The sequence below is a fragment of the Sarcophilus harrisii genome, chromosome 4, assembly GCF_902635505.1.
Source record: "Sarcophilus harrisii chromosome 4, mSarHar1.11, whole genome shotgun sequence".
In the NCBI taxonomy this organism is placed as follows: domain Eukaryota; kingdom Metazoa; phylum Chordata; class Mammalia; order Dasyuromorphia; family Dasyuridae; genus Sarcophilus; species Sarcophilus harrisii.
The window spans coordinates 38,784,124-38,805,967 of NC_045429.1; the positions used below are offsets into that span (position 1 = coordinate 38,784,124).

Below are 21,844 nucleotides of genomic sequence, written 5' to 3' on the forward strand. Positions count from 1 at the left end.
CAGATCTGCCAGCTCAAACTCTTTGTAAAGATGAGGAAACTGAGACTGCAACAAATTAAATGGTTTGTCTGAAGGATCCTGGACAAATATAATTTTACAGATGCACAAAATGAGGCTAAGACAAATTAAGTGACTCATCTAAAGCATTATGATCAATGAGGCTTGCAGGTGACAGTATCAGAATTTGAAACCAAGTTCTCTGAAATCTTTTAAGTTCTCCCCAAATCTTTTCATTTAATTCACCTTTCATCATATCCCCATTGGAAAGATAAGGCATTGCAATTGCAGAATATCTGGGACTTTCCCAAAGCTAATAAATGACAGAGTGGGGAAAAACCTGCATTAATAAACTTCCCTTCAGTGATATTCTTGCCATTAAACCCTACTGTTAGGGTTTAATAGTTAATTGAGCTTCCCAAGTCCAGAGACTATTAAAGTTTTCTGACTAGCATCAAAGAATTCTCCAAAGATTCTCAAAGTAACTCAGATATGGTGCCTTCCTAGTTAGAACAATGGAAAGGGGGTTGTAAATTGTTGTGCCTACATTTTATTATTGGGCTAATAATCCCAAGTACATGCTAGGAGAAATCTAGCTTCTTTTTTTTCTCACCCCAAAATCTGAATGGGAAGGCACCATAAAAGACATCTAGTCCAACCAAAACCTGAAAATCATTCTCTTCTATCAGATCCCAAATGAGTGGTCCTCCAATCTCTGGAAACCTCCAGCAAAAGAAAGCTCACTACCTTTTGAGGCAGCCCATTCTACTTTATCCATATTTTGACTTGTAGGTTAGTTTTGTGGGAAAAAAAACTATGGTTTTCATATTAATCAACATGATAAGTTTAATGAATACATTAATAATTTAGATTGTTCAGACCTACCATTTTCCCAGCAGATTCTGACTTGGGAGTCAGAGTCTTACAATGCAGCTTGAAATGATCAATCAATTCTTGACAATGCTCTCCTGTGTATGGTAACTGAAGTGAATCAAAGATTATACAACCTGTTCCCGTCACAGAACACTAGTCCTGTCCTATATCAATTAATGACCCTACATGTTCAGATTTGAAACAATTACTTAAGAATTGTGCCCACAGGACTTGAGAGCATCCATATGTCCTCCACTCATGGGCTTGTCATGGGAAACCATGGAGGTCCTGAAAATGATTGTATTGTAATCTACCTTCTCTCTTCCTTCTTTCTTATGATTTATACATAAATCTCTGCCTTTACTTCAGCATGAAAGGTCTCCTTCCCAAGAGACCTTCTGACTTGCAAACTCTATTCTTTACTCTGAAAGTGATTTATTAAACCACCACTTGATCTCTAAAAATCTGTCTCTGAGCCTGCTTTGTGTGGCTCCAGCTATTCACAGTTTAGACAACAATAGAGTAAAATTATATTAACTTTTTTTTACCTGACATCTTTCCTTCTTACAATGTCTATCTACTTCAAAACTTTAGTTTTATTTACCAAAGAGTTCTCCAAGTAAAGTATATGGAACAAGGTGATATTGAAATCTTGTCTATGGCAGCCAGGTTAAGGACAATAATCCTTAAGAATATTATTCTCTTGCACATATTTAACATATGTGGACTACTTGCTATCTAGGGGAGAGAATGGGGAGAAGGGAGAGAGAAAAAATTAGAACACAAGGTTTTGCAAGGGTGAATGTTGAAAACAATCTTTGTATGTATTTTGAAAATAAAAAGTTTTATCAAAAAATAAAGTTAAAAATTTTTTTATAAAGTTTTTATTTTCAAAACATATGCATGGATAATTTGACATTGACCCTTGCATAACCTTGTGTTTCAGATTTTCTCCTTGAAAAAAATTGTAAAAACCTCAATAATATTCTCAGAGACAGAAAATAAAGTAGAGAGAATTTTATCTTTATAGAGCATGAGGTTCCTCATATTCTTTCCTGGGTATTAATTCCTTCCTAAAGGATTCCATTGACTGTTGTTTTTCAGTAACAGTAATTGATATAAACTGTGTCCCCTTTAATCTCTGGGGGAGGGAAGGGTCAGAAAGGAATCTTTGGGAGAAAGGTGATCTGGGGTCTCCCACCTTCCAGGCTTCTTGGAAGCATACCCTTCGGCCCATAAGAGAAACTCCCAGATAAGTAACCTCATTCAATTGGAAATCTTGGCCTGGAGATTGGCCTGGAGTCTATGCCCTATTGAGTTGAAAATTAGTCTCTCAAATTTATCCAGGGATTGCCCCCACCCCCTGCTTTGGGCCAAAGACCAAAGAAGTTCCAATAGCACTGACATTTTGCAGAAGTTCTAACTGGATTTTGCCTACTGATGAAGATATTGCTTTTCAATATCTTTGCAATAGTCCTAACAGGATCTTGTCCACTAAGAAAGTTGTCTTCTTAGCCTACTGTTTTCTTAGAGTCAATAAACCCATTCTTGCCACAAACCTTGAGCCTGTATTCATTGGGGTTTGTGAATTCTTTCACAAAGCCTGCCACTGGCCAAGGGGATCCCATTGCTGTTAAGAGATCTCTCAATACTCAATTCTCACACCTCAACATAATCAAACTCTCTGAACCTTAGAAAGCAGATAATCTCTAATATTCCCTTCCATTTATATTCTAGGCTGCTGAGAAATGAACATATCCTTTCAAATACCCTAATGATTCATTCTAGTGTTACAGGGACAAACCAGTGGTTCTAAATGAAAATGTTCTCTGAAGGCCATACTTACTGAAGATAGGCTTTGCATGTACATTATTGACGCTGTGGCATTTTGTGTATTGTTATGGATAAACATGCATCCTTCTTTGAAAAGATTGTGAATAATGCAATTTTCTTGGGTACAAGTATTTTTTTCACATACAAAAATACCCGTGAGGTCTGATGAGCATCTAAAAGAAAAAACATCAGAAAGAAAACAGTTCAGCTCTAGAATTATACCCGTTTCTTTTTTTGTGGCTCACAAACTAATTGTTCATTAAACGTTTTATCCACCTCACAGGCTTGCTGTCTGGAAAGCAATTTTTGAAAACCTGTATTGATGTCAATTATTTTAATTGTTAATCATTATTCTAATCTACCTTCTACAGTCAAATCAACAAGAATTAATGAAGCACCTGTGCTGGGGCTAGAAAAAAAGGCAAAAACAAAACAAAATAAAAATACAAATCCTTGCCCTCAAGGAGATTATATTTGATTGGAGGAGATAACCTACAAATAGCTAAATACATACAGGATATATAAAAAAAACAGACTGGAGATAATTTCAGAGGAGAGACACTAAGATTATGGAAGAAAGGGAAAGACTTCTTATAAAAGATAGGATTTTTACTGAAACTTAAAGGAATCCAGAGACAGAGGACAAAATAAAGATAGAAAAGGAATGTTCAAAAACTAAAGGAAAAAAGAACACTTTTAGTCTCCTCCATCGGACAGTATTACCCACAAAAATAATCAGAGACTCCCAAAGTAAGAAAAAGCAAAAAGGGTTTTATTATAATCTTGCAAGAAAGGGAATCTTACATCTGACAAAGTGTTTGTCCGCAAAGAAGTGCAAAGTGTGAACTGTGAAACACAAGATTAAATAGCTCCCTGAATGCAGAAGCTCCTGAAGCCCCCACCCACCAAGGCTGGCCTTTTCTCCCATTGCTTGGGGGAGTCCAGGTTTTCATTCTAATCCCAGAAATCTAACCCAGAAATAAAAGAATACAAGTTAAAAACTCTTAAGAGAATTCAAAGCCATCATCACCTTTAAAAGAAGTACTTAAATACTAATTAAGAGGTGGTGGGAAAACAGGAGGGAACAACACCTGCACTTTTTAGCTATTGCTCTATTTGTTATTATAAAGTCTCAAGTCACAATTAAAGTATAATTTAAAGTTATATTCCCATGAAAGTTTCTTCACACAATTAAATCCACACAAGTATCTTCTCTAGTACTGTTGCATTTGATAGCTACAACAAATTATAAGGAAGGAGATGAATTTTTATACTAAAATCACGGGTCCAATACCCCTTTCTTGGTTAGGATGGTATAGGGGAAGTGTGCAAACAGAGTTATGTTGGGGGCAGCTCATGTTAGCTCTCCAGTTTTTAAAATGGATTGTTAAATTTTCAGTGTGAGCATTTACATATGAGAAATCAGAAAATGCTACAAGTCAGGGCTTAATTTTTGTTGTTGCTATTTGTCTAGAATTAAGCTGAAAAAATGGTAATAGTACAGATTAAATTTAAAGATTGGTTGTGGGTACATTTTTTTTAGGGTGCCAATACTTGTTTGTCCTTTCTTCTTGAAGAGGAGCTTGACATCAGGGAGGAGACCTTTTTAAGCTAAATCTGTTTGATTATGGTACCACCCATTCAGTAATTAAAGTTAGTGAAGAAGTGAGGCCAAAAATGGACTTTTTAACCTAAAATCCTAAATCCAGGAGGGCATGACTCTCAGAATTTTTAGCCAAAACAAAATCTACTGCTATTTACATTTGATCTGAGCCAAAGTCTTAGCAATGATCAACTGGAGTTTGGCCTGGGACCTATTTTTGGCTAAATTACTGAGAGCCAGAGTGATTTGGGTTTAAGGCATGGTCCTTAAGAAAAAAGTCTAGCCTGTAAACCTCAACATATCTTGGGAGATTTCATTGATCAAAAAAGAGCCAGTAATTAAATATACTCCAGTACGTCCATGGGTGATGTCCTGTGTCAGATCTTCTCTCAGCTTCTTTGCCTTCTGTCAGGTTAGAAAGAAAAGAATAAAAGGGAGTGGAAAAAACTACAAGGTATCTTCCATTAAGTGGAAAACCTTTAACTTAATAAATATCTTTTACCAAAAATAATAACTGACATTTTGGCATTGAATAAACTGAAGAACTAGATGAAGATAGATCAGAAATACTTAGAGGGGATTCTGGCATTAGGTCAGAAGGTCGTTTAGATGGCCTTTTTTTTGGCAATCTAATTTTTAGATCTAGACCTTCCCAGGACAGGCTGTCTATAGAATTTTTCCCTGAAAATTTCTAGACTTACAGATTTTGGGGGTAATAATTAAAAAATATATTAATTAAAATTTTTAAAAAGGGATATTAAAAATTAGATATTAAAAAGGGATACAAATTAGTTGCACCTAAACATGATTTTCCTTCCAACTATGCCCCCCAACACACAGAATCCTCCTTATAAAACATTTAGGCTTCATAAAGTAATCCTGTTAGATTGGCCAGACCCTAGTTATGATCACACAAATGGCAAGAGCCTAGAATCATCTGGCTAAAAGTCATTAGGCCTGCCTCCTGGAGGGTCATTGCATCTTCTTCCTCTTCTTCTCATATCCTAAAGACCATCTCATCCTAAGCATCTAGTAGTACAATGGATAAAGATCTAGGCTTAAAATCAGTATGATAATAATAGGATGTAGGGGTGCAGAAGCACTGAACCCTCCAAAATATGTTGAGGTTCCTGGACTCTCCCCATATGGGTCACCAAATGTTGGGGAATGGGGTTGAACTTCAAAAATATACTGGAGTTTCAGGCCAGTATCATGAGGTATCTCAAAAGAATTTGTAGGGTTAGACCATCTCCAAATCAAGAAGCAAAAATTTTATTATTACTCCATTGATTGGTGGACTAAGTTCCAAAGGGGAAGTAGCTATTCACAAGATGAAAGATGCTGGCTAAATTCTCCAGTGGAACTCACCATTAACAAGAAAGATGGCGGGCAGTTCCTAATGAATCAGTCATTGTGACACTTGATAAGGGGCCTAAAAGGAATTAGAGAAGTGTGGTACCTATAGGTTCTTGGGTTCAAAATTTGGCCTCAGTTTCTTATTAGCTATATGACCTTGTACAATTCACTTAACCCATTTACCTCAGCTTCCTGAACTATAAACTGGGACTAAAAATACCTTACTGGGTAGCTGTGAGGATCAAATGAGAAAATATTTGTAAGTTACTTAGCACAGCGCTGGTACATGGTAAGTGCTTAATAAATATTTGTTTTATTAAAGCATTAATAAATGTATCCTTGGGTCTCTAGTAACTATAATCTGGGTATATTCTTGCCTGCCTCCTCTCTTCCCTTGCCTTAGACCCAAGAGAATCTCAAGTTAAAAGCTTTCTTTTGAATAAATAGAAGCACATTGTCCCAAAAGTCCTATTATTTTTATCAGAATTGGAGAAATCTAAAATTCTCTTCCACAAAAGGAAACTTTACAACTTCCAGGCCCTTTCACACTCTCAGTTTCCAATGATTTTGTGAAACTCTGGCTTGAAAACCAGATAGAAAATACCAACCTGGTGACTTTCACCTGATTGTGGCCTGCCATGTAGAAAGGTTTCTCATTATTATACTCATCAAACACACCCCAGCGAAGATGGGCCCATTCATGTACAAAAACTCTGCCTGTGGAGAAAAAAAAAAGTCTCTTCTTTTAATTCCTGATAATCAGCTTAAATGTCAGTCATTGCGCAAAAAGCCCTTACTAATCAGTTAGAAGGACAAAGCATTTAGCTCTCACTGTCTCTGTTGTGCCTTGAGCTGCTCTCAGACTTTGAGCATCTGTTGAGTCCAGAGGATTCAGACTGACTAGCACCAGTTACTTTGAGCATTTATTATTCACATCCTCCTAATGGAGGAGGAGCCAGAGACCTTGGGTTCAAATTCTTCCTCTGATTTTTATTACCTTTTCCTCTTTCCTCAACAGTAAAAATGAGGAGATTGGACTAAATGACATCTGAGATCCTTTCCACTTCTAGGCCTGTGATCTTATGATCAGGTTATTGAGTTCAACACTTACCTTGTAAATCCATACTGATTTATCTAATGCATGATTATTGGAGGGGAAAGACAATGAATCTACCAACCACTTTTTGGACCCTTTGAATTTATATATCACAAAATAACATCTCTTCAACAAAAACCATTACTTTCCTCCCTCTTAAGCTTCCCCTTTTTGCCAGATTTTCTATTACTATGGAAGATATCCCTATCTTCCCTCACTTACCCCACATATTTAACCTCTTGTCAAATATCATGATTTCTACCTTCCCAACATTTTTTATATAGATCCCCTTCTCTCTACTCATATAGCCACCCCCCCCTCATCACCTTTGGCCTAGACTGTTTCAGTAGCCTTCTAATCAATCTCTTTGACTCATATCTCCACTCCCATTTCCCAAAGTGATTTTCCTTTGATACACTTTTGACCAAGTTAAATATGCCCCTATTCAATAAACTCCAGTGACTATGAACTTTAGGAACAATATACAGTGTTCCACTTGGCATTTGAAGGGACCAGTCCCTTCCTTATTTCTGATCTCTCCATCCATCTCTGGACTCCCTGCATCTTCACTGACCATCCCACCATGTTTGGAATGCCTCCTTTCTTACTTAGACCTCTAAGTTCTTTGACTTTCTTCAAGGAGCAGCTCAAATCCTGCCTTCTACAGGAAGCTGTTATCAGTCCTCACCTCCTTTCCCCACCTACTCCAGCCTTGCCTTGAGAGATAATCTTTCACTCATTCCAAAAGTTCCAGTATCTTGTGTATACCTAATTATTTGCTTGGTCTCTTCCCCATTAAAACATGAGCTCCTCTGAGATCAGGGGCTGTGTTTTTGCCTGCCTTTGTACACCAGGGTTTGGTATACTTCCTGACCTATGGTGCTTTATAAGTACTTATTGGTAGATTGACTGAAAGATATTTAATAATCAAGTTCTTTGTGTTTCCCCTTCATAATCACCTTTATATTTTACAGTTCTAAAGCCACCACTTTAGTTTGAGGCTCATGCTAAGATTACTACTTAACTCCCTTAATTGGTCTTCCTATGTCCTACATTGTTGCCAGATTAACCTGCTTAAGATATCAGTGATGTCATACTTCTGCCAAAAACTTCCTGACAGCCTATAGAGATAGTATAAAATGAGATAATATTTATAAAGCACTTTATAAATCTTAAAGAGCTATGGGAATGTCATTATTGTTATTATTTATTATTATTATTTTTCTGAGGCAATTGGGGATAAGTGACTTGCCCAGAGCCACACAGCTAGGAAGTATCTGAGGTCAGATTTGAACTCAGGTCCTTCTGACTTAAGGGCTGATGCTCTATCCACTGTGCCACCTAGCTGCCCTATTATAATAATAATAATTATTATTATTAAACAAAGTTGGAACTCTTTATGCCAGCATTCAAGGTTAGCTACAATTTAATTCCAACCAAATTTTTCTACTTTTAGCAACTAGTGCTTCTTTAGTTTAGTTCCTCAGCACCAGTTAAATTGGCCCATTTATTATCTCTACAAAACTCTTCACACTCTTCCAGCTCTGTTCCAGAACTGCACAAGAAACTCTGGTCACAAAAAAAGGTTGCCCACTATCACTATTGCTATTCAATATTGTATTAGAAATGCTAGCTTTGGCAATAAGAGTTGAGAAAGAGATTAAAGGAATTAAAGTAGGTTAATGAGGAAACCAAATTATCACTTTTTGCTGATAATATGATGGTATACTTAGAGAACCCCAGAGATTCTACTAAAAAGCTATTATAAATAATCCACAACTTTAGCAAAGTTGCAGGATACAAAATAAGCTCACATAAGTCATCAGCATATCACTAACAAAATCCAACAGAGTTACAAAGAGAAATTCCATTTAAAGTAACTACTGATTGTATAAAATATTTGGGAATCTATATGCTAAGGGAAAATCAGAAACTTTATGAGCAAAACTACAAAACACGTTCCACACAAATGAAGTCAGATCTAACCAATTGGAAAAATATTACGTGCTCTTGGATAGGGCGAGCAAATATAATAAAGATGACGATACTACCTAAACTAATCTATTTATTTAGTGCTATACCAATCAGACTCCCAAAAATTATTTTAATGACCTAGAAAAAATAATAACGAAATTCATCTGGAAGAACAAAAGGTCAAGACTTTCAAGGGAACTAATGAAAAAACCCAAATGAAGGTGGCCTAGCTGTACCAGATCTAAAACTATATTATAAAAAGCAGCGGTTACCAAAACCATTTAATATTGGCTAAGAAATAGACTACTTGATCAGTAGAATAGGTTAAGTTCATAGGACAAAATAGTCAATAACTTTAATAATCTAGTGTTTGACAAGCCCAAAGACCCCAGCTTTTGAGATAAGAATTCACTATATGACAAAAACTGCTGGGAATATTGGAAATTAGTATGGCAGAAACTAGGCATTGACCCACACTTAATATTGTAACCAAGATAAGGTCAAAATTGGTTCATGACCTAGGCATAAAAAATGAGATTATAAGTAAATTAGAAGAACATAGGATCATTTACCTCTCAGACCTGTGGAAGAGGAAGGAATTTATGACCAAAGAAGAACTAGAGATCATTATTGACTACAAAATAGAAAATTTTGATTATATCATATTAAAAAGCTTTTGTACAGCAAACCTAAAGCAGACAAGATTAGAAGGGAAGCAATAAACTGGGAAAACATTTTTACAGTCAAAGGTTCTGATAAAGGACTCATTTCCAAAATATATAGAGAATCGACTCTAATTTATAAGAAATCAAGCCATTCTCCAATTGATGAATGGTCAAAGGATATGAACAGACAATTTTCAGATGAAATTGAAACTATTTCTAGCCATGAAAAGATGCTCCAAGTCATTATTAATCAGAGAAATGCAAATTAAGACAACTCTGTGATACCACTACACACCTGTCAGATTGGCTAGAATGACAGGAAAAGATAATGCTGAATGTTGGAGGGGATGTGGGAAAACTGGGACACTGATACATTGTTGGTAGAATTGTGAATACATCCAACCATTCTGGAGAGCAATTTGGAACTATGCTCAAAAAGTTATCAAACTATGCCTACACCTTTGATCCAGAAATGTTACTACTGGGCTTATATTCCAAAGAGATTTTAAAGAGGGGAAAGCAACCTGCATGTGCAAGAATGTTTGTGGCAACCCTCTTTGTAGTGGCCAGAAACTGGAAATTGAGTGGATGCTCATCAATTGGAGAATGGCTGAATAAATTGTGGTATATGAATGTTTTGGAATATTATTGTTCTGTAAGAAATAACCAACAGGATGAATATAGAGAGGCTTAGAGAGATTTACATGAACTGATGCTGAGTGAAATGAGCAGGACCAGGAGATCATTATATACTTCAACAACAATACTATGATGATCAATTCTGCAGGACGTGTCTCTCTTCAACAATGGGATAAACCAAATAAGTTCCATTTGTTTAATAGTGAAGAGAACCAGCTACACCCAGTGAAAGAACTCTGGGAAATGAGTATGAACCACAACATAACATTTCCACTCCCTCTGTTTTTGTCCGCTTGCATTTTTTATTTCCTTTTCAGGTTATTTTTACCTTATTTCTAAGTCCAATTTTTCGTGAGCAGCAAAATAACCGTATGGATATGTATACATATATTGAATTTAACATATACTTTAACATATTTAACATGTATGGGTCTACCTGCCATCTCGGGGAGGGGATGGGGGAAAGGAGGGGAAAAGTTGGAACAGAAGGTTTTACAAGGGTCAGTGCTGAAAAATTACCCATGCATGTATTTTGTAAATAAAAAGCTATAATAAAAAAAAGTCCTAACTTTCACTTTGGGACTTTTAAAAATATATGTCCAGTGGCTCTCTTCAACAATGAGATGATTCAAACCAGTTCCAATTGTTCAGTGATGAAGAGAGTCATCTACATCCAGAAAGAGGACCATGGGAACCGAATATGATTCACAACATAGCATTTTTACTCTTTTCATTGTTGCTTGCTTGCATTTTATTCTGCTGCTTCTTCTTTTTTTTTTTACTGGTTTGATTTGATTTTTCTTGTGCAGCACAATAACTGTAAAAATATTTATACATATATTGGATTTAACATATATTTCTACCATGTCTAACATATATTGGACTACTTGCCATCTAGGGGAGGGCACGGGGGAAAGGAGGGAAAATTGAAACACAAGGTTTTGCAAGGGCTAATGTTAAAGAATTGTCCATGCATATGGTTTGAAAAATAAAAAGCTTTAATAAAAAAAGAAAGAAAGAAAGAAACTCTGGTCACAAATGATAACTGTGAACCAGGAGTTCTTAATGTAAGATCTATGGACCCCCATTGTGGGCCTATGATTTAAAAAAAAAGATAATTGTATTTGAACATAATTTTTTTTCGTAAACTTATGTACTGTATTTTAGATATTTAAAAACATAATTCTGAGAAGTGGTCCACAGGTATTAGCAGACTCCTAGAGGGATCCAGGACACACACACACATACATGAGAAGCTCTGTTCTCACTGCAGTTTGAACAAGGTACAGGCCACTGGAACCTTCATATTCCTGAGAACTCTGTAGCACCTCATGCAGCCTAAGACTGTTTTCTTGGGTTCCATACCACATCACTGCCTCACATTTAAGTTTGCAGCTTAAAATCCCCATATATTTTTTGTACAAACTGCTTTCTAGCCTAGCTGTCTCCATCTTATACTTATAAAACTATATATATGAAATTTTTTGAATCCAATGTAAAATTTTACATTTTTTACTGATTTTTTGGGGGGTGGGGAGAGGGGATTGAGGCAATTTTGATTTCTTAAATGTCTGAAGCTGGATTTGAACTCAGATCCTCATGATTCCAAGTTGCTCTACCACTGTGCCACCTAGTTACCCCCTTCTACGCCCTTTTTATAAAATTCAAAATTTATTTGGTGATATAATCACAGAAAAACAGCCATGTATAGTGAAAAGAGTCCTGGGTTTGGAATAATAGAATGCTAAGCACAGTGCCCTTCATATAGGAGATGCCTAATATTTATTGAATTTACTGACTTGAACTGAAGGATACAATCCCAGCCCTGACAATCTGGATTTATATCTCATCTCAAACACTTACTAGCTGTGTTACCCTGGGGCAGTCACTTAATCTAAAGATCTATGTTGCTGTTCAGTCATGTCTGACTCTTCATGACCCCATTTGGTGCTCTCCTGGCAGAGATAATGGAGTGATTTTTCATTTCCTTTTCCAGATCATTTTACTGATTAGGAAAATGAAACAAAAAGGGTTAAGTGACTTGCCCGGGGTCATATAGCTAATAATTGTTTAAGAGTAATTGCATAAGGGTAATTCTCTATATTTCTCTGTGAGAATATTTATCAATCAAATCTTTTAAATGTTTTGCATTAAACTGTAAGCTTTTTGAGGGCAGGGACCACTTTTTCTCTGTTTTTGTACCCTCAGTACATATTAGGAGTTTAATATAGACTGAACACTGACTGATCGATTGATGGTCAGAACTTACCTCGTGATCCATAAATGGCAGTTAGGTTATCATTTAGTAGGAAGTTAGGGGTGAAATGTATATATTGACCTTCTTCTCCACACCCTCTATACTGTAGGGTATATGGGTCATCTCGATGTTTCCTATACCAATCAGCTATGATGATATTTGCCTAAAACAACAGCAAGACCACATGAATACATGGATACTAAAATCTTACCAGAATACCTTTCCACAATATTTAACTGTACTTTAAAATGTTTAGTGAAAGTAATATGAAATCACATTATGACCATGTGACCTTTATCATTTCCCTGCTTAAAAATAAATAAAAATTCCCTCCCATCAATTTCATTTCTTCTAGGTTATAGGGATTAGACACATCATTTTTAAAATTATATATTCTCTTTACCAATATAGGTTGGCACCTTCTCTTCAATTTATCCTAATATGTAGGTTAATTCTAATTCTAATTTGTAGAACTACCCCAACTTCTGTTTTGTTTAACTATAACAAAGGGATTTTCTCTCTGTGATGTTTTTTAATGTAACCAAGATGTGATGGAAAGGGACCAAGTTGGCTGGTGTCAGCTGAGGGCTATGTCCACCCCCTGCCCTTACTCCCTCCAGTTAAAGATTAGTTACCAAGGAGATACTCAAAATCATTCCTTTAAATGAGCAGTATTTAAGGAAGAATCAAGAGATACAATTCTATCATGAAACTCTCAGAAATAGGAATAAGAAAGAGCAAGGAATCAATCATAGCCTTTCCTCACCTTATCTCAAGGAGGAAACCAGTTTTCCCTGGAGAGGGGTGAGCCAAATTCCAGATCATATCTATTCATGTCTCTTCACAAGCCATGTATAAAAATGTGCATTTCTTTCTGCATCTTGAATCCATCACCTCTTTTAGGAGATGGGTAGGATGTTCTATTATTAGATCTCTGGAGACATGATTGGTCATTGCATCGATCAGACTTCTGAAGTCTCTTTCAAAGTTGTTTTTCTTAACAATGTTGTCATCTTTGAACACAATCTTCCAGTTCTACTCACTATACTCTCCATCAATTTGAACCATCTAGGATTCTCTGAAATAGTTTCTTTCATCTTTTCTTATGTCACAACAATTTTTCATTTAACTACCATTTTCTCATTCATTCCTCAACTCATGAGCACTCTCTCATATTCTACTTCTTTGCTCCCCCTGTCCGCCCCTTTAATTCCTCCCTTAGGAATCAAGAATTTTGTTTTGTTTTTTTACCTTCACTTGATATATCCTCCCTCTTAACCTAGTTTAATATTTTACTACACCATACTATTTGTATGTTTATTTGTGTGTGTGTAATGTATTCATTCAACCTTCCTTTTTCCATTCCAGATAAAAGTGAAGTTCATTTCATGCCCACTTCATGTCTTCCTCCATGTTTTTATACTCTTCTCATAATTCTAATTATGAGATATAGCAAGCCATCCACCCCTTTTTTGTCTCCTTTCTATTTACTCTTCCTTCTCTTTCCTCTTTTAAAACAGAACTAACATATACCCAGGTCCTCTGCTTTTCTTATATAGCTTCCTTAATACCCTTTTAATATATTAAAGTTCTGAAGAGACATTTCTTTATTCTCCCTCTATTAATCTGGCCAGTGTTTCTATGGCCAGTGTTTCTACCCTTCCAACACCTCTCTCCAACCCCCAACCTCTCTGTAGTCCAGTAACACTGGTTTTTCTTGCTCTTCCACAACATATTCCATTTCCCAAATTCCTGAATTTGTTGTCTTCCATGCTTGGAATTATTTTTCTCTTCTTCTCCACTTCCTGGCTTCCTGTAAGTCTCAGTAAAACTACCACTTTCTGAAAGAAGGCTTTCTAACAGTCCAGAAAGTTAATTCTACATTATCATACAACCCCCTTTCAGTCGTTCACATCATGTTACCTTTCAAGGTTTCTCATGACTCTTGTGTTTTCAATTTAGCATTTGTACTTAGCTTTGGTCTTTCCATTAGAAGTGTTTGCAAGTTCTCAATTCTATTAAAAATTTACTTTCCCTTCTTGCTTTATTATAATCAACTTTATAGCATAATTTATTTCTTGTTGTAAACCTACATCATTTTCCTTTTAAGATACTGTACTACAGAGTCTCTTCTTGTATAATAATGGCAGTTGCCAGACCTTAGATGATCCTGACTTTAGATCCTTGGCATATAGACAACTTTTTTGATGTAGGACCTTTGGATTTTGACTTTGACATTACTGGGACTTTACTTTTTCTTTCTTCTCCCCTTACCTCTCTGTCCCCAAGAGATGACCAGTGCATTAATTTATCTTCAATTTCCTCTCTTGGTTAAATAGATCTGGACAGTTTTCACTTGTGATTTCCTGAAATATCATTTCTAATTTTTTTAAATGATGATTTTCAGAGTCCAGTGATTTCAAATTACATCTTTTTAAAATTTTTAAAATTTTAAATTACATTGATTTCTGAATCAATTGTTTTTGATAACTTAGTTTTTTTATATTGTTCTCTCTTTTTTTCCTTTTTTCTTTTCTTTTTTTTTGTATTTTGCTTTATTTCTCCTGCTTCAGGTCTCTTAGGAGACCTTGGAGACCATACAGTCCTTGAAGAAAATACTTTTTTCCCTAAAATTAAATCATTGCTTGCAGTTGTTACAGAGTTACTTATACCTTCATTTTAGGGATCTCTGGATCTATTATAGTTTTTATACTTGGATTTGTTCATCTCTCTACCACTAGCCACCAAACTGCTTCTCTAGATTCTTAGTCTCACCCTGATTCCTGGGGATTCTGTCACTGACCTTTACTTTCCAAGATTTAATGCTCTGGATTTTTAAGATTCAGAGCACTGAATCCTTGAAGCTTTCTTTGTCATCTTAGGGTAGATTTGCTAGGGATCTCAGAAGCCTTCAGTGTCTTGGCCAGAGTGCTACCATCTCAAGATCCTTATCTTGGAGTTTTCTGACCTTCTTAGCTCTTTCCCAAAGGGATCTATGGTCTTCCTTACTCTAGACCAGGACTCTGCAAGCTACATATGTCTCTGATTCATTGTCAGTTGTGCTGGGAGGCTTGGCATGTGTTCTGGTGTTGATTTTGCTAGAGGTCCCCATTTTTATTAACTGACCTTATGCAATTTAGGGTAGAGGGAAGTCACTTTCTATGGTTTTTCCTTGGATTGCTAGATCACTATTTGGTCTGAAGCTATTTTTTGGTTTTTGCTGGACTAAGTATGTAAGATCTGGACAATCTGCCTCCCTCTGTTACCTATCTTGGTTAAAAGTAGCATAATTTCATATTATTTTTCAAAAATAGTTGGACCAAGTTTATCTTTCAGCAGTCTGTAGGGTGTCTTCATTCAGAATAAGTAGACAAATCAAGAAAATTATATTGTAATATTTAATCAGGAAATAAATGAAAAGTAAAGCATTAGAAAACCAATATTATGCATATGCTTATTCCCTTTTCTAGAGTTGTCTCTAAAAAGCTCCTTTCATACTTCTGGAATATGGAAAGTGTAGCCAAATCTCTATCATGTCCAGATCAAAGAGTAAGAAGTTTCATCTGTTTTAGTGGGTTGGATTTCCACTGATAACATCTACTGGTCACTATAATTTCAGTTGCACAAAAGAAACATCAGAGGGAGAATTCAAATCCAGATCTTCCCTAACCTCTCTCCAGGTTCCATATTCTTTCCAGTCTATCAACTTGGTTTTAAAACACAACAACATATTTTGATGACTGTATTCAATATAATTAGTTTTCTTTATAATCCTGTTAATTTTATTCTTACAATGGGGATATAGACTTTGCTAAGAAGCATATAATACAAAAAAAATTAAGGGCCTTGTCTTACATGATACTGTCTATTCAATGTATGAGGGATGTAGAAGACCTTTACCCAAAAATGACTACTCAGAGATCACTCAGTAGAAAGCAGAAAAGTTGTTTATTAAAACCTCCAGAGGATGAGCCGTCCCATCATGAGATAAGAAAGAGAAAGCTCATGGTAGGAGGGCTAAAGAAGTAGTAAAGATACACAGCTTTTATACAAAAGATTACATCACAAGAGAGCATTGAGAGGGGAGAGGGGGGCATCTAATTGGTTGTTGTTATTCGGAGAGATTGGAATGAAAGGTTTCTATTTCCCTCAAATCACCTGATTTCTAGGAAACAGAAAATCAGGCCTTCTGACTTTAGATAGACAGTGGTCAAACTAATAGACTAAATATCGATAAATGTCAAATACTGATAAATGTCATCAGCTCAGGTTAAGTAAATATGTTTATAGCTGGCCAAGGCTCAATTAAATATGGGTCTGCACATATTATACAAGTCATAGGGGAAACACAGAAATAATTAAAATAAAATACAGAAAAAGAATTTACATATTCCTCTAAATTCTTCACCTTGTCTCTCTATTCTATACAAATGGAAGAATGAGGATGAAATTTGTCTTTCTGAAGGAAAAATAGACAGAATCATACAGAGGAAAGAATGCTGTGCTTGCAAGGCAGAGAACCTGGTTTAAAATCCTTATTTTGTCTGATATGACATTGTGTAAGGAACTTCAACTTCCAAATCCTCAGTTTCTCATTTGACAAATAAGGAGCTGGACCTTCAAAGTCCCTTCTACGTATTCTAAATATATGAGCCCTTAACCTCTCTTTCTGTCTATCAGACCCACATTCATTGAAGTTGTTCATAACAAAGAACAGTGGTTTGTATTTGCCAAAAGCTCTTTCTTATTAAAAAATTACATATATATGTGTGTGTGTGTGTGTGTGTGTGTGTGTACATTATATATAGTATATCACTTACGTAGGGTTTTTAAATTAACTTTTAGGGTTTTATTTAAGGAAAGGAAAAAAGCCTTTATTCTCCATTTTTGTTCCCTTTTATCTCCATATCCAACTAAAATATGATTCTAGATTTATAAAAATGTGAAAGCTTCCCAATTAGAGTCTCAGGAATCACAATGCATCATATTGGTATATATGTGGGCAGTGTCTTTGTTTATACATGCATACATTTCTCCAGATTAATTGGGAGATATAAGGACATACATGTTTCTCTTTATAATTGACAATCAGTAGGTAATATTAAACTCTGGGCTCCCAACCAAAAATTCCAGGAAGGACCCTCCCTCTGCCCTTGGGAGCTAGTTTGAATTACAGAATTGTGCTATTTTCTTTTGTTTCGTTTTTATGAATCTTCTCTTTCATAATCTTCCTTAATTCATGCTCATTTATCCTCTAAACCATTTTTGGACATCAGTCTATCCAAAGAGGATATTTATTTATTCAATTTAGTGACCTTATATTTTTAGAAATCATTAAAATTTTTGATTTCTGCAGTTAAGAATATAGAACTAGAGCAAAAAGGATCACAGAAGCCATTTAGCACAATCCCTGTTATTTTACAAATAAGGAAATTGAGTCCCAGTGAGATTGAGACACTCATCCAGGATCGCATAAGTAATGACACTGGTGGGATTTGAATTCAAGTCCTTTGCCTCCAGAAACAATTCACTTTCACTATAACAAACTATGTTCCTAGGTTATTAAAATTATCAACAATCCCAAACTATATTTCATTAAATTCAATTATTTTCTTGGGGAAAAGGGGAAGAGAAGGGAATAAACATTTATATAGCACCTTCCAAGCATGTGCTAGGAACTTTATAGTTTTTCAGATTGCTTTTAAAGAATAGAACACTTTTTAAATTCATGTTCTTTTGTATTGTGAATTTTTATAATTTAATGTAAAGGTTTAATGCAACTTTTTTGCTGTCTGGTGAAGTGGAAGAAAAGAAGGGAGGAAGGGAAGGAAGGAAGGAAGGAAGGAAGGAAAGGGGAGAGAGAGGGAGGGAAGGAGGAAGGAAGGGAAGGAGGTAAGGAAGTGGAAGAAAGAAAGAAAAAGAAAAAAAAAGAAATCCTAAGTTTAGATTAGAGGTTAGTAAAAATAAAGATGTAAGAACCCTTGATATAATGTAATCAAATTTATTTACTGGGAACCTAGGCTTTTTCTTACCTTTTCATAGTTCTCCCATTTGGGTTGACTGTAATTGTGAGTTTTCCATGTGTCTGGTATTAAGATTTTGACATGCCCAAAATACACTCTTCGTTTTGTAGCATTGAACAAGTAAGAGGAAGCTTCAGTTATCATTCCCTGCATGTAAACACAAGCAGAGCATATTTTATCATTCAGAGCTCCCCAGGGCTTTGTTTCATGGGCTGACCCGACAGACTTGTTAGCCTAAGCTGAGTGACTAATGACAAATCTGACTTTCTACTTTTAAGAAGCTATAGAAGTTTGGAAGAACTAGTTCTAAAGCACATTTTTCATGTTGCTTCCTTAAAAGTGGTTTTGGGGAAAGGAGAGGTGTCTTGACTTGTCTTCTCACCCTTTCAATGCCATAGAGGAGTTTTAATGGACTCTAAAGTGTTCTTTAAGAAATCCTTTTGTCTTACCTGTGAACATGTTGGAGCCCATGCCTTCTGGGACTATGCTGAAATCAGCTAATTTTACCTTTCCAGGAAGCACTAGATAATGCAGTCCTGATCCTATGCAATATTGCTTAGACTAAGAACACCACCCGATTGACAGCAGGTGCAGAAGAAGAAAACTAATGCCCTTCTTTCTGACTCCCTTCTAATTTCAGCATTTAGTTGACAGCCCCTTCTCATGCTCAAGTACAACCTTTCTGGCAAGATTCACTACTAAGTTGAAATACATCTGCATTCAGGGAAGTGGGCAGATGAACAAAGAGGCAATGGGATCAGCACCAAGAAAAGCTTCCTAATAATAAGAACAATCCCCTAATAATAAGAACAATAAGAACAAGGGGGTTTGTGCTGCCCCCTTGGAGAATTCCATGCAGAGATTAGATAACCATTTTTGGGGACAATGTAGATTCTTCTTCATGGACATATTGGATGAGATGGTAATATAGAAGGGCATCTTAGACTTAGGACTAAAAAAAACGTTCAAGTCATCTGGTACAACTCTCTTGTATTAGAGATAAAGAAACTGAGAAATTAAGAAAGCCATGCAAAGCCCCAATGCTAGTGAGAAACAGCCAGAATTTGAACCTAGATCTCGTAGGTCCAAATCTATGTCTCCTTCCACTGTGTTACATGGATCTTGAGGATGTTCCATCTCTAGGATCATGTGATTTTAATAAACACTCTCAAAATCACCTTATTTTCTCACTGAAATAGATTTGAATACTTCAGAGAGATAGATTATTTAGCACCATAATATGATAATTTTTCTAAAATTGTTACTATATGATGGTATTTAAAAAAAATTCCACCCAAAGACTTCCATTTAATGGAGGAAAGAGGAAAGTCCAGTGGTCAGTCATAGGGTGATAGATATCTTTCCAATTTTTGTTGTAATAAAAGTTATTTCTTTTAATTATAGCATAAGAATTTAATTACAAGGAGAAACCCAACGCTCTAATAACTGATGATAAAAAAAGTGGCTTTGTAGACAATAAAAGGAGCTGAATCAGTTTGAAGTAAACTGAAAGGAGCCAAGCTTTACCGTAAATGACTTTGCTCTCTCTGACATGGCAGTTGATTTTTTTTTTGAGAAAGCATCAGGGCTAGTCTGTTCCAGTGATGTCTCTCCCACTCACCGTAATCTTTGGTATGAGGTCCTGATCTTCTGTCACCCTCGGATGAATGGCAACAAGTAACCCTTCGTAGGCATTGTCTTGTAGCTGTAGGCTGGTCCCCAGCAACAGGAGTTCTGGGCTTAGGACCACCAAGAGAACCAGAGATTTGGGGCTGCAAACAACGAGCAAATGATTTCTCTCTGGCATGATGTAAAGAATGCCTGGGGATCCCAGTTCACTCAGAGGCTCTCCACTGTCTTCATGATGCCAGGAAGTTAATATTACCTTCCTGAACCTGGGAAAGTTGGAGAGCCCTTCCTTTGTAGACACCCAGGGTGGTTCTCTTTGGACCTGCCTCAGCAGATTCCTTTTCTGTAGGCAGTGCTGTATCTGCCCAGCCCTGTAACTGGGCTTCCTCTCAATCATGCTTAGGCAGCTACACCGAGTCTGCCAGCCTTCTTACTCATTTACTATCTTCTCTTTAGAGGAGAGAAAGAAATGGAGATAAAGACATTCTCAGAATGAAGTGTCAGAACTTGCCTGACACCCTTGGTCCAGTTGGGATGGAGACCAGACCTCCTAGAGGGCCTGACCTGCCTTTGTTGGAGTAAGAAGGCAAAACTTGAGAATGATTTCCCTTTAACCAAGCCTCCTACCCTCCTTAAGGGCCTCCCCCACCCCTTCCCATCACTCCTTTCCCTTCCTCTGGGTCATTTTTCTTTCTCAGCTTCAAATTACCTGCTTCTTTGGAAGTTTCTGGAAGAAGGCTGTGGTTTTATCCCCTAGGGAAAGAACTCTCTTCTTATTGCGAAGCCAATAGCTATCAGGTAACCCCCAGAAACATCATCTTGTCAGCAGCAAGGTGGTAGGGTCAGGCAACAAAAGCCTTCCATAACCTCTCTGTTATGCCTCCCTGGTAGGGTATAAGAATAGCCTCACTCCTCAACCCCATCTCTACAGCCAGTGGATTACAGTGTATTATCTTTCTTCTGATGCCCAGGAATCCCATCAAATATAGACACATTTTATGGCAGAGTAAAGTTTGCTTTATTTGCAAGGTTCTTGCTACCAATCTTCATCTTAATAGATCTCTTTGTTTAGAATAAAAAAAAAGGAATCCTACAATGGGCTCTACAAATAGAACTCTGCCTTACCCAGGAGATGTCCAAGCCAGATGCTGCTGTTCAGTGACCTTCCTACTGGCTTATTCCGTCTCCCCTGTTCCCCCACCACTTGTATTTCAAGTGAGATGGGGAATACAGCTCACAGTAGTGTCTCTTTCCTATAAAGCTTAAAGCTTCTACTATAAAAATATAACCCTGGGGGTGAAATTTAGTCCTGTACCAAGTCATCAAATAGCACTGATTCAGTGCCTACTATGTTTTAGGCACTGTGCTAAATGTTGAGTTATATCAAGGTAACTACAGAAATGATGGTGCTTTTCCGGGGTCATACTAGCCACTGAGGTCATGAACTATATGAAGGCTTCTTGGATTATTCTGGGTGGGAAATGCAGGAAGGAGGAGAAATAAATAGCATTTGAGTATCTTTCATCTTGGGGGTTTATGGTAGTGATGTTGGTTTCCAAGCTTTTTCATTCAAAGAAATGATGATGACTAGTTGTTCATCCCTGCAATGTGGCTAGTGACAAAATACAGTAAATTCCAGAGTGAGATCAAGGAAATTCTGTGTTGCTAAATGAACCTGGTTAGGTTAGACTAACCTCCTCAGACACATTTTCCCTCCTCCTCAGCTCTCTAATCCAAAGAAGAAGTCACAACATCAATTGTTTCCCTCTCTGGTCTTAAGAAGGAAATGCTATTTACTTTACTAAGTCACAAGTTTAGTATTGGTTGTAACATTTCCAATAATCTCTGCTGGCCAGTCAGCAGCTATCAGCACAGCTAACTAACATCAGATATGAAAAA

The 21,844-nt window shown here is 36.5% G+C and overlaps 1 protein-coding gene across 1 annotated transcript in view; it reads right to left on the minus strand.

Moving 5' to 3' along the window:
• CLCA2 (chloride channel accessory 2) overlaps positions 1 to 20,254 on the minus strand; it is a 53,811-nt gene extending 33,557 nt beyond the window's left edge. The window contains exons 1-5 of the mRNA XM_003767325.2: positions 19,938 to 20,254; positions 18,326 to 18,463; positions 12,306 to 12,456; positions 6,271 to 6,379; positions 2,717 to 2,876 (exon numbers count right to left, since the gene is read on the minus strand). Coding sequence (XP_003767373.1) covers positions 2,717 to 2,876; positions 6,271 to 6,379; positions 12,306 to 12,456; positions 18,326 to 18,463; positions 19,938 to 20,123 — 744 coding nt within the window. The 5' untranslated portion in view covers positions 20,124 to 20,254. The remainder of the gene's footprint in view (positions 1 to 2,716; positions 2,877 to 6,270; positions 6,380 to 12,305; positions 12,457 to 18,325; positions 18,464 to 19,937) is intronic.
• Between the last annotated feature and the right edge of the window lie 1,590 nt (positions 20,255 to 21,844).